The 14,139-nt window shown below is 37.0% G+C and overlaps 1 protein-coding gene across 1 annotated transcript in view; it reads right to left on the bottom strand.

Annotated features, from left to right (window-relative positions):
* Positions 1-840: 840 nt before the first annotated feature.
* ELP4 (elongator acetyltransferase complex subunit 4) overlaps positions 841-14,139 on the bottom strand; it is a 156,757-nt gene continuing 143,458 nt past the window's right edge. Inside the window, exon 10 of the mRNA XM_064715616.1 lies at positions 841-1,429. Coding sequence (XP_064571686.1) covers positions 1,298-1,429 — 132 coding nt within the window. The 3' untranslated portion in view covers positions 841-1,297. The remainder of the gene's footprint in view (positions 1,430-14,139) is intronic.

Genomic DNA, 14,139 nt, shown 5'->3' with positions numbered 1-14,139 from the left:
TTGGTTTTCCAAACCCATCAAAATATGTTACCATTATTGCATCCTATTAACACGTTCTTTGAAGACTCAATTTCACTCCAGCCATGTAATACACTATTATAAAGACTAAATTTTGAAACTGTAATGCAATCTTACAGCTGGGTGGCTTGGAAGTTCTGCAGAGAAGAAGATATTACCTCTCAAAATGGAAGTCAGCCTCAGAAGAAAGAATGCAAACCACTTTAATTCCCAGGTCAGCTTTGCTTCACTGTTCCTTTGTTTGATGAGAGAGACACGGGGATACACAGAGAACAGTTAGGAGCTCACAAATTGTATATCTGAGGGTACAAAAGGCTGAATTACTTGTGTGTTCTGCCCTGCTTTAGACCAGCTCGCTGTGACATCCTTCCCCCAGCTCCAATGCACTCTTCTGGTTTCCCAGCATTAATGTAGCTGTCGGTTTGAATTTCCATCTTGAGTTATGTCTGTTGACATAATTTCATAGTGCTGACTTCAATTGTTTAGGATTACTGTTTTGAACTACATAAGGAAATCAATTCTTTCCTCTCTGGTTAGGAAATTCCATTCAAGTGCATTTTAATCCATGTAGTAAGCCATAAGGCAAAGTAATTATCTATAATATATTCTGATTTAAACACCCCCATCCTCAATTACAGGCCTATTAGAATAAAAACTATCTTATGTATTATAAATTTATTATTACATATTTAATAAAATGAGGTAGGGATTTCCTGAAATTTAAGAATGGTGTTTCAATTACAGAAATGCATGTTTTTAAAAATGTGTAGTTTGCTGTTTGAATAACACATGACAACGAATTGCTTAGTTCCATTCCTTTATTTCAATCAGTTCCATTCCTTTATTTCAATAAACCCATTATTCATACAAAATATTATATGTAACCATATAAAAAATCCTTTTGGGAAAAACATCCCTTTATTTTTAATGTAAAAAAAAAAAATTGAAAGGGTAATTGCAATTTTTGTATTTTAAGTAAAGGAACAAAATATTACCTGCTTCCAATGGAGCAGAACAATGGCAGGACCCAACAGAAAAAAAGATTTAACAAAAAGCAAAACCCAAATGAGACCAAATTTAGTACAAAGAAAGAGAACACACACACACAAAAATTAAAAAAAAAGGAAAAAAAAAAGGAAAAAAAAGGAAGGCCTCATATGATAACACATATTTTTAAAGACTGCTGGGTCAAATCATTAAGAAAAATATTTATATAAGCCATTAACACTCCTAATGAGGGTGTCAGCTGAACGTGAGCGAGGCTGCTAAGCAGAAATCACTAGAAGTCCAGGTGCTGCTTGCCGATGGCCATGGCGCCGCATCCTGAGCTCAGCAGTTTGGCGGATCCTGCCAGATCCTGTTTGCTCGCGCGGCTCACTGTGTCTGACAAGTCTGGAGGCAAATGCAGCCGCTGTGGCAGGAGGGTTTCAGGAGGGGAGGGAGAGAGGGAGGAAAGAGAGGAAAACACGGAGAGAAAAAAATAAATAAAAAAAAAAAGATGAATTCGTTTCGCATGGCGCATTTGGAAATGCCGTCTTCTCCCCGGCTGATCCGTGTTTACTCACACAAATAAAGCACTTCCCCAACACTCTTCTAGATTTACCTACCAGAATATTATTGTCATGTTCCAAAATACTTCTGTTTTGAAAACCTCAACACAACAGGAATGATATGAAGGATTTATATTTGATATGTTAAAGGCACAACGTTTTAAATCTCATTGCTGCTTTCTTGACTGTGTGTCACAGTTTCTGTAAAGACCAGGTTCGTGTTTTCAATACACTGGATTCTCTAAATTGGAATGGATTTTTTTTCCTTATGAAAATTTCCTAAACAACATATAAATTTGCTCAAGGTATTTAAATACATCTATGGGCATTTTCCCCTTTAAAAACCAGTGTTTCATCTGCATGTCAACCTCTACACCAAGTTATATTTCCTAAGCAAAACACAAATTTTCTCAAGGTATTTAAGTACATCTATGAGCATTTTCCCCTTTAAAAACCAGTGTTTCATCTGCATGTCAACCTCTACACCAAGTTATATTTCCTAAACAAAACACAAATTTTCTCAGGGTATTTAAGTACATCTATGGGCATTTTCCCCTTTAAAAACCTTCCCCTTTAAAAACCTTTCCCCTTTAAAAACCAGTGTTTCATCTGCATGTCAACCCCTACACCAAATTATTTGATTTCCATAGCCCTGCAGTGTAAGTAGAGTTTTATTTTTAATATGCCCACACGGTGACAAGAGTCTGAAAATAAATTATATGATGGTCAAAAGATGCAGAGGGCTCACCCTGGTTGCACATTATTCTGCTGCATGTTTCCTCCTCATATTCTACTGATAGTGGCTAATAAAACCAAGCAGTGACAGTGGTTGCATTTGTAGAAGGCAATCATACATGTTAATCAAAGCCTGCCCTCCCCAGTGAGTTGTAGGAACATAAAAACCAGTTTACAGATGGGGAAACAGAGACAGAGGTCACATGGCTGCCCACAAGCACATGGTCCTTGCACAATAAACCTTATTTTTCAGCTATGACAAAAATATTTCCACCCTCCCTCTCAGGGAGATGTATAAAAGACATGACATTACCATTTAGCTTTTGTAAAGGGAGGTGAAAATTAATGTAAAACTGAGGCTTTACCTCTCATCTGAGGCTGGGTCAGATGAGACAGTTGAGCATCTTCTGCACAGTGCAATAATTTATGAAACTGGTATCATGGAAGGAGCATATTTCTTGAAAGATTTAGTAGGCAAAGGCTAAACTGGGTGGTTCCTTTAAAATGCACTCGCTTCTGAAGGGAACAGGAGAACAGCAGTGGCTGCAAAACTGAATTAGGAGGCTCTGTGGACTGTCCTTATTCTCAGCTTTGCCACATTTTTGCTTTTATCACACCTAAACACAGCTTCCCTTTCTTCAATATTTCTGGAACTTCTGTAACATAAGAATTAGATTAAAAAGCATAGGAAATCTCTGAATTTTCAGTGAGCTGACTGCAGCATTCCTCGCTGGCTCTGAGATGGTGCAGCTGGGTGTAGCCTGAGAGATGCTCCCAAGGGCTTCCCACCACTGGCCACTCCTGGCCGTGGGCACCACTGGGAGAAGAACTGTGCTGTTATTTTCTCCAAGGGAAGGAAATGCAGAAAATAATGCATGAGGAGCAGGAAAGCCTGTGTGCAGGGTGAGACGCCACAGCCCAGTGCTGGAATAGGAGAGAGGCGTGCATTTACTGGCAGCATCTTGCCTGAGAAGCACAACCCGCACACCTGTAAACACCACACAGCTACTGCAGCTCTGAATTTCTGCATTAAACCAGTGCTGCGGCAGAGAACCCTTCACCCACAGCTCTCCCCTGACTCCAGGGCAGGTTAAACCTGGCTGTGGCTGATGGTGCTGCCTCATTTCTGCCTCCATCACACACATGGCACGAGCCTTTTTCCTCTGGCTGCTGAGCAAAAGGTGTGCTGGGAAGTACAGGGGAGCACTTCGAAGATCTCTTAATCATATTTTCCTCCCAAAAAAGTGCACAGTACTTTGCTGTGGGCAGGGGGATATGGGGGGTGGAGAGACAAGTGAAAGAATCCAACCTTCCCCCACTCCCTGCTGGCATCTCTGTGACGAGGAGCAAACAGAACCAAGGCCCAGCAAACTCATCTCACTCAGACACTAAATATCCCTGACTAAATATCACAGACAGGGAACCACCGCAAAACCTGCCATGCTGCCCTGGACTTCAAAGTGGGGCAGAAAACAAAAAAAATCTCTCATGTCAATGCTGTGTTCATTTGCTACATCTATTCTAAAATAAACATATCATTTCAGAATATATGCTACTATACTTTAAATATAAATAAATATATACTTTTAGAGTATATACTACTATAACAGTGTATGTATACCATTATTATAATATATATAATGCACATAACTATATATACAATAATAATATAATATATAATATATAATATATAATATATAATATATAATATATAATATAGTATATAGTATATATAATATATAATATAGTATATAGTATATAGTATATGTTAGATATTATAATATATACAAATATGTAATTATAATATATATAATTATTATATGTACACTTTTATAATAGGTGCTACCATAATAGTGTATATATATACCATTATTATAATATGTAGAATTGATATAATTATACATAAAATATATACAATATATGTAATTATATATATGTAAAATTATTAAATTATATATATATACACTTCTATAATAGTGTATATATATATACACCATTATTATAACATATATATATAATGGATATAATTATATATATTATATACAATATATGTAATTATATATATATAATATATATATACTTTCATAATATATACTACTATAATAGTATATATATAAAAGTATACTTTAAAAATATATACTGCTATAATACTATATTTTCAATATAGATAAATGTAAATAAATATATACTTTTAGAATATATACTGCTATAGTACTGTCTATTTCAGAAAATAGAAGAATGTCTGCAAATTTGCAAAAATTTAGATGGGAAAAGTAAAAAATTCAAGATCCTTAGATTGGATGTTGGGAGTGAGTTTTTTACAGGTGTATTTGTTATGATACAGAATTTCATTACACAGGCCTCATTCTCTCCTTCCTCATCTTCAGTGAGGAGGATGCACAGTGCTCATTTAGGGACTGGCTATTCCTTTAGTGACTGGCTAGCCAGTATTTTATTTTCTTGTCACTGTTTACTCTGAGCTTTTCTGACATATTTATTGTGCACTATTCAAACCTTGTTCTGCAGACAGAATGGCTTTTCAATAGCACATGTCAGTATATAGCACTTGAATGCTTCACAAATACCAACTGTGTTATTTTCCTGATATTCCTGGGAGAGAAGGCAGCAAAGTTACCTCCATTTTAGAGGCAGGGAATTGAGGCACATGAAACACATGGCAAAAGGTATCTACTAATTTCAGAAACAGAATCTCAGTTAGGACTTGCTTTCCCAGAATGTTTAGCAGTTTACAGAATTCCACATGTTCAAATGCTAACTTAATTTGCAGCTGGGTGTTTAGTATTTCTCCAAGAATCCCCAAAACAGGCACTCAGAAAGCAAGAGACACAAAATAAAAGTATTTGAAACAAAAATGCTGTGTTGAAGCAACATGACCACACAGAAGTTCAGTGCTATTGGCAGAGACACACACCATACCTTCCATGTTTTAATTATGAGACCATTCCTCCTGTAATCCTTTCCTCTACAATCCATCCCTCTACAACCCCAACTTCCAAACATTATTAAAAAATTTCTGGTTCTCCAGGAGGCACATTTCACTGCATACACCACATTCATCCTTAGAGCAGACCTATTCTGAACAACAAACCACAGCAGAGTCCTTTGAAAACAGCTGAATATTATCTTGTCTTTAAGATCAGAATCACTGGACACACACATGTTCTCTGTGAACAAAGCCTGCACAGGTATTTCAAAACATCATTCCTTACGTTTTCTGTCTGGAGAAGTTTTCTGTGTGGATAAATTTTCTGTGCAGAGGAATTTTCTATGTGGAGAAATTTTTTTATGCCCATATACAGGACTGAAAATAATCCTAATATATTTATACCATTTAAAAATATTCTATATGTTAAGCCACAGACAAAGAGGAAATTCATTGCATGGCACTATGCAGGTAAAGCAGCTGGCCTTTATTTTTGGTACCAACAGGGATATTTTGGTCACTTGGGCCAAGGCAGTAAGTGATGGTATGAACAGGTTCTGGGACACCAGCAGCACATTTCCACAGAGATTTGCTGACCACAGAGAAACAATCCCATTGAAAGCCCCAGCTAAACACAAAATGTTTTCTGCTGGACAGACCTCTCTGCTATTTCCGAGGCTCTGACCCCCATCCCTTTCAAGCTCTCTTTCTCTGATCAGCCTGGTAAGAATCAGGATGATTTTGCTCACATTAGCAATCCCAATCCTTGGCCAGGCTTTCCATCCCACAACTGCTTTTCATGCCAAAAATGTCCCTTCTCTGGTTATCTGCAGTCCCCAGGCTCAGCTTTCTGCACCCAAGATCTTCATTCCTGTCCCTGACATCCCTGCATTTTTCCTGCCTCTGTTTCCAGCTCCTTTTCCTAGGTTCAAACTCAGCACCAGGCTCCCCTTCCTTGCCCTCCTTGCGCTCACAGATACCAACTGTGTTATTTTCCTGATATTCTTGGGAGAGAAGGCAGCAAAGTTGCCTCCATTTCAGAGACAGGGAGTTGAGGCACATGAAACACGTGGCAAAAGGTATCTCCCAATTTCAGAAACAGAAATCTGAGGCTGTTAGGACTTGCTTTTCCAGATTTAACAATTTTTAATTTAATTTGTTTAACAAATGTTATTTAATTTGTTTAATTTGATTTAATTTGTTTAACAATCCCCTGGTTTGTTCTCCTCCTCCTCCTCTTACCCATTCTGGATGTGTCCTCCCCATTCCTGCTTCCTGCCCCTCTCCCCAGCCCAAAATGTGGGCACAGCTCCCCTGCTCCTAAAAGCAGAAAAAGAGCCAATTTTTATGCACTGACTGTGCCCAACAGGTGGGTTTTCACAGGACAGCAAAAATCCATCTATGGCCTAAATGCTAAACATAAAATTAATTTAAATAATTTAACATTTTTACTGAAATATTCCAGAACCACAAAACTTCATGTAGTTGAGAGCAGGCTGGCAGGGCAACAGTATTTTAAGGCAAAATGTCATAATGTAAAAGCAAAAGTAAATGTGCAAGTGAAAATAGGATCCTACAATCACTCTCCTTGGAATAACTTAGAAAGAAAACGTAAAGGAAAGTGAAATACTAGGGTATTTATCAGTTTATCAAAGGGAAAGGAAAGTTTATGAGTGAAATGTTAGGATATTTATCAATTTATCAAAGGAAAGGAAAATTTATCAGTGAAATATTATGGTATTTATCAGTTTATCAAAGGAAAGTAGAGTTTATCAACGAAATACTGTTTATCAGTTTATCAAAGGAGAGGAAAGTTTATCAGTAAAATACTAGGGTATTTATCAGTTTATCAATGTAAAGTTTATCAGTGCAATATTAGGATATTTATCAGTTTATAACAGGAAAATAAAGTTTCTCAATGAAATACTAGGGTATTTATCAGTTTATCAAAGGGAAGTAAGGTTTATCAATTAAATATGAGGGTATTTATCAATTTATAACAGGAAAATAAAGTTTATCAGTGAAATACTAGACTATTTGTCAGTTTATCATGGGAAAGTAAAGTTTATCAGTGAAATACTGGGGTATTTATCAGTTTATCAAAAGAAGGCAAAGTTTATCAATAAAATACTAGAGTATTTATCAATTTATCAAAGGAAAGTTTATCAATAAAATATTACGGTATTTATCAGTTTATCAAAGGGAAAGGAAAGTTTATCAGTGATATACTAGAGTATTTGTCAGTTTATCAAGGGAAAGGAAAGTTTATCAGTGAAATGCCAGGGCGTTTATCAATTTATAAAAGGAAAATAAAGTTTATCAATTAAATACTAGGGTATTTATCAGTTTATCACTTTATCAGTGAAATATTAGGGAATGCTGGAGTAAACTTCCTTTGGGCAAAGTTAATTGTGTATCTGCATTCTTGCAGCATGTTTAATTACATGATCACACAATATTTTCACCCACAGAGGCTGCCAGGAAGGTTTAAATTTGGCATCTTCAGAATCAGACTCTAAATTTTCCTTCAGTGGCTGAAGAAGGAGCAGGGCACAGCTGGGGAAGGGGCTTGGTGGGATTTTGGTGCTGTTTTGGGCACTCAGGAAGGCTTTGCAGGGTAGGAACAATTACACTGAAGCCAGCTAAGCACACAGCTTTAGGGCATGCATTACCTAAGGAAAACAGTTTAGACAAAACTTATGACATGCTTGGTGTCTGCTCCTCCCTCTGCCTGAAGAAAACTTCTAATTACTTTATTTGTTCTCAACAGGGGGGAAAAAAAAGGCAGAAGTGGAAGATGAGATGATGTTAAAGGACAGCTCAGAAGGGACACAGCGAGTCCAGTCCCAGCAGAGAGAACCAAACACTCACTGATGGTTTTCTGGGATGCAAAGATTCACATCATGGCTATTCAAGAAACTTCCAGTGGGCTGCTATGTTTGGTTTGTTTATTAATTAAATAGTATTTATTATTTGTTATTTATTTTATTGTTAAATTATTATTAAATTATTCTTTTTTATTAAAGAAATATTATTATTATTGGATAATAACATTTATAATAATATGTATATTTTATAGATAATAATATTTAATATTTAATATTTAATAAAAATATTATATATTATATAAAATAATAAATATATAACATATGACATATAAAATACTATATATTATATATAACATATTATATATTATATATTATATATGATATATTATATAGTATATATTATATACTATATATTATATAGTATATATTATATACTATATATTACATAGTATATATATAACAAATATAATTATAAATATTTTATAATAATATGTATGTAATTAATCGAAGCAATTAATTTTATTAATGTAATTTTATTTTAAATATTGTTTATTAAATAATATTTATTTATCATTAAGGAACTCCTATTATACAAAAATACTAGTGAGTGGTTTTGCCAGTGTATCCTACTTTATCAAGGGGATTGTTTTAGGGAGGGCTACAAAAATCACATATTCTGTAAAATGCTTTAAGCAATGGAGAATACAATAATTTTTTAGCAACAATGTGATAAGCAGGTATATGTGATAAGCAGACATATGTGTATTGGCACAAATCTAAACCCCAAGTAATTCTGTATATTACTCTAAAATAATTATTATATTTTCATACCTATTTTAAGTGTAATACTGTAGCAAAAAACCCCCAAAAAGTTGCAAAATCAGCTGCAAAACCACTGAATCTCATTAAAAATTAGGTGATAGTTTGTCCTTAATTTGATTCATATTGAAGTAATTTCACTGATGTTAACCTTGTGACTCTGTTAACAGTCACACGAAGCTTTAACAGCTGGGCCCAAACTTCCCAAAAATCTTTACAATTCATTTCCTTGGATCTTTGACCAAAAAAAAAAAAAAAAAAAAAAAAAAAGAAAAAAAGAAAAAAAAAAAAGAGCAGCTTATTAGTGCAGTATGGCTGCAGGCCTGCCTTGGGGCAGGAGATGGGTTAATGACCTCTCCAGATGCCTTCCACTCCCATTTGCTACAACTCCATGAAGACTGGAGTCACCAAAGCCGAAGGGATTTGGTTCAGGGGGAAGAGGGGGGTGGGGAGAAGAATTTTAGGAATGCTGGGAAAATGAAAGATGCAGACTCTTAGTTGGGGAGCTTTGCATCCCACTTACTTCTCTTGGAAGCAGAACTCTCCCCATCCCACAAAGCGCCCACAAGAGAGACCTTTTACACGATGTTTTCCCCTTCATGTCAATTTATTGTCACCTATTCGTAGTAATTTCTGCCTTTGGGCTCAATGTAAACACAAAGGTGTGCAGGTACAAGACTAAATTTCTTCTAGAGAGAAAGGTTTTTCTCAGATATTTGACATGGAGGTTACTGCAAGTTTTGGCTTCTTCTCTTGCCAAGCTTGAGGGGCACCAGATATCGGTATTCTGATGAAATGAATTCTCTTTTATATGATATGTGGTCTACTGGAGTGATACATCACTTCTATTGACATAACTTTGTAATTACTTACATGCCAAAACGTCGTAATGAAAATATACCAAAATTTCATTATAACTTCTGAGTTAATGGAAGTTCACTTCTCAAAAATGAACAATAAGCACTTGGCCAGTGAAGACATTAACAGGAACAGAAAAGTCATTCCAACTGGCCTAGGCCTGTGTCAGGCAGAAATCATATGGCTGCTGTCAAATTTGGCTCACAAATAATGATGGGGTCTCACAACCAACAACATTTACCTTGTGGAGAGAGTGGAGCCAAACTGTTCTCTCATAGCTGCATTTCAGTCTTACACAAACTCTTCTTAAACCATTCACTGTGAATCTTTCAGGTTCATGTTACAATTGGCTCAGTATTTTAACAAATTCAGGAGATAAAACAGTTGGTAACTATTTTTCTGTATAATGGACATGAACTCAGCTTCTTCCCATTTTGCTATATTCATTGACACTACACCACCATTTTTAGATCACAGGAATTTTCTAAACTATGTTTTCTAAATTTGCATTTCTACATTTTCTAAACTGGCCTTAAAGAACATGAGACTTGACTTTTAGAAAGAGCATTCTAAAATTTTTCTACGTTTTAGGTAACTGCTAATTATAACTTGGCTTATAATTAACAACTATATCAATTAATGTTAAAACTCATGTAAAAATAACATCTACCATATGCAAGTCCTATTTATTTAATTTTTTTTTAGGTTGCAGCACAACCCAAGCCATCATGGTGTTAACTATTGCTAACACCAGGTGTTGAGAGAAGGCTTCCAGTAAGAATAACTGAGAAATAAACTTTTACCTGTATAAGTCTGTCTGCTAAAGGATAGATAGCACTAATGAGAACATTGGAACACAATTCTAAAACTCCTGTTTTCCCTCACTTAGAGAATGTAAAATAAAACCAGGACAGTTCTGACTTTCACTTCATTTACAGAACACCCATTAGTGTGGGTTTCCAATAGCATAAACAGATTGTTTGAACAGCATTTTTAAAGACACATGGCAAAATTAAAAGCCATTAATAAACCTACTTCCTTTAATTATATATTTTGCAAAAATCCATTTAACATTCCAGAACACTGATACACTTTTCAGTGTATCATCTTTACAAAAGGGATATGATAATATCCAGGAGAATTCACTTCAAATTCTGCTGATTTGTTTGGATGCGCCACATGGTCCTGTTTCTGTTTTCTGACCAGAAATCTGGATTCCTGAGTCGGAATTTAAAGCTTGGTTTTATAACACTGGCTGCTGTTCAGAGATATTTGTACCAATACAATTCAATTCTGTACATGTTTGTGTAAAAATGCATCCCTGGGGTATTTTGGGTGGCTGAAGAAGTTCCAGTTGCAGACTGGGTAGAGATGGGTGGGTTTATGGATGTGCAGCTCCAGCCATTATTTTCAGTGTCAGGAAAGTGAAGTTGACAATGAGTCCAAACAAACTCATTCCAAAGAAAAATTCCAACACGTGGATTTGTTACATGTGAAGGGACTCAAGTGGAAGATAAAAATACAGCTCCTTTATGTTCTAGCTGCGGTCTCTGGATCATGAAGGAGCTTACAAGAAGGGCTGGATCCATCAGGAATGGTTATGAGCTGCCCAAGGACTGCAGGTGTTCAGCTGCTTGTCTGATCCAAAATTCAGAGAAACCTGTGGTAATCTCACAAGCAGAACTGGACTAAATACTTACACAGCACACTATAGTAATATTGATACAGCTCTTATCAGGCACTAATGGAAAGAATGTCTCTGTCTTGAGGAGTTTATGGTCTGAATGCACAAAAGGGGTAAAAAGGAAAACAACAAAATATCAAGGCAGAAGGAAAAATGTAATGATTTATAAATATTGTATTAATGCTTTATTAAAGGGTTTTATTTTTTTCCTTCTAACTGAAAAAGTAATGTTCAGAAAGGTGAGTGAAAGAGAACAGCCATAGGGAGAGAAATGAAGTGACAAAGATGGAGTGAAGAAAGGGAAAGATGGAAGGCAGGAGTTGATATAATCTAGTTACATAATCTAGGCATGAGATTGAGAATATATTGGTGAGATTGGAATAGACTGTCTAAATCCTGAAAGGAAACACTGTTCTAAATTCAAGCAGCAGCTCATGAGTCTGGATGGCATCATCTGTGTCCAAAGCAAGGGCATTTCTCCTGTGGATGTGTTCGTTTTGCTGAACATCTCCTCCCTCGCTTACGTAAGAGCAGTGATGCAAGGCTGGGTGATTCCAGGGCTCTCAGGACAGCCCGGGTGGATGCTGATGTTCATGTCACATCCTCTTCCCTGACGGATTCACTCAACCTAATTGCAGCTGTCTACAAGTCAGCCACTCAGCCTAACTCACATTATAAACCAGGGAGGGATGAATCCTCCTTGCAAGCGCTCGTCCATATCTGCTGATTATTCAGGAAACCTGATGACTCCCTTAAACCAAACTCTTACCTCCCAGCCTGAAAGGTCGAGGGGAGGAATTCAGTCCCACAACTCTGTGAAGCTTCTCATTGAATCAGCGCCTGCAGTGTGTCTGCTCCCTCTCTGAACGGCACTGCAGCCTGCCACGGAGCACAGATTTCCTGTCACACCACAGATGGCTCACTGGAAATGCTCCAGAGCTGCTGGTGATGCCCACGATGCTCTACAACAACTTGAGGCTCTCTACTGGGAAAGCCTGAGGAGTGTTCGAGGCACTGTGTGTACAAACAAAAGCTGAGGACGTGGGCAGGAGGGAGAAACAGCATTCAGAGCAGAAGCATCTGTTCCTCTGTTCCAGGATTACAGTGTTAATGTCGCCCTCAGAAATTTCAGCTAGATTGAAAACCTCCGCAAATGTTTGAGTTTGCATCCAAAACTATCTGGTAAAGTTCACTGTAATTTACCAGGCTCCTGCCACGTTTCAGAAATCTCATTAACACCCTTGTGCAACTGCACCAAATAAGTGATCAAATGTATTCTGCCTCTTGATAAAATCTCCCAGCTCACAGAAACCCTTCACAGAAGGGTTCTGCTCCAAGACAGCCAAACCACACTGGCAAGTCTCCATTGCAAGTGCATTTCAATGATGCTTTGCCAACTCAAAAAGCAAATGTTAGCTGGGGAGGGGCAGGGGGAGGTTATTGTTTTATAGCAGGAACAGCCCTGTGCTGTGTATTTACTTTTGAAAGTCAGCTGGAATTACAAGTTTTCCCTTGCTCGGCAGCCCAGCAGGGCTGGGAAGCATTTCTGGGCACTCAGACCTGGAGCACAGGCTGCCCACAGGGAGGATTCCCTGCCCTGCTCCCTCCTCCAGACACCAGGGCTTGCTCCTCAGCTTGCTGCAGAAACATATTGCACCACCAGAACACAACAATTATCACATTTGTAAAGCTTCAGGGATAGGAACAATTTAATAGCTTTTTGAAGCAGGCTAATTTTCTGGAGCTTTTCCCCCCCCTCCCCCACCATTATTTTGCTTTTCATGCATGGACAAGCTCTTCTTTGCTACAGGTATTTTCCTGGGTCTGCTTTGCAGGATTATTATGTGTGGAGGAACACAAATTATTCAATCACTTGAAAACAGCGAGAGAGAAGTGAAAAAGGGCTATGTAAGTGCAAACTACTGCTACTAACCTCTGTTTTAAAAAGATAAGAATACATTTAGAAAGCAATACATTAGAAAGATAAATGTATTGCTGGTTTACAAAACTCTGCACATTTGCAAACAGATGACCAGTTTGTTTTTGCAGATTTTCATAAGATAGAAACTTCAGCTCTGCAGTGGCAAATGCCACGGGGAGATACTTCATGCAGTGGCAAAAAAAGCAGGCCAGAAGAGGAGAAAAAAAAAAAGGTATTTCTGCTATCATGGAGCTGCCACTGAATGATGTTCAGTTCCTGTAACTCCCAGGTAAGGATGCAGACATTACATAATTCATATTCCAATATCTCTGCAGCACTAATCCCCCGTGACTCAGAGCTACACTTACAAACTCCAGGTAACAAAGCCTTTTGTGGTGTTACTTCCAAATAATCTTTGGACTTCAGAAACCCCTGAAGTGAAATTTGATCTCTGTAATATTGGCTCAACCCGTTTTTGCTAGGAAAAATCACATTTTTATTCAGTGATTGATATTAGTTATTAAAAGGAGAGAAAAATTGCATTGGTGAGCAAGCAGTCATTCTGCCCACCATTTGGGAAACTCATGCTTTTAAGGAACTTTAAACACAGAATGAGAAGGGGAAAGGTTAAAAGACAGGTCACACTAATTTCTTTTTAAACAACTCTGCTTCAGACAGTAGGTCTCAGTGTGAATGGAAACAAATATATTAAATATGAATGACAGAAACTGGTGTCACATTAAATGCAAGACTTCTGTGACTAATTTTTGATTAAAATAAAC

Source organism: Zonotrichia leucophrys, chromosome 5, assembly GCF_028769735.1.
Source record: "Zonotrichia leucophrys gambelii isolate GWCS_2022_RI chromosome 5, RI_Zleu_2.0, whole genome shotgun sequence".
NCBI classification, from domain to species: domain Eukaryota; kingdom Metazoa; phylum Chordata; class Aves; order Passeriformes; family Passerellidae; genus Zonotrichia; species Zonotrichia leucophrys.
Note: the sequence above shows the minus strand (reverse complement) of the source record. Positions and strands in the feature narration are given on the sequence as shown.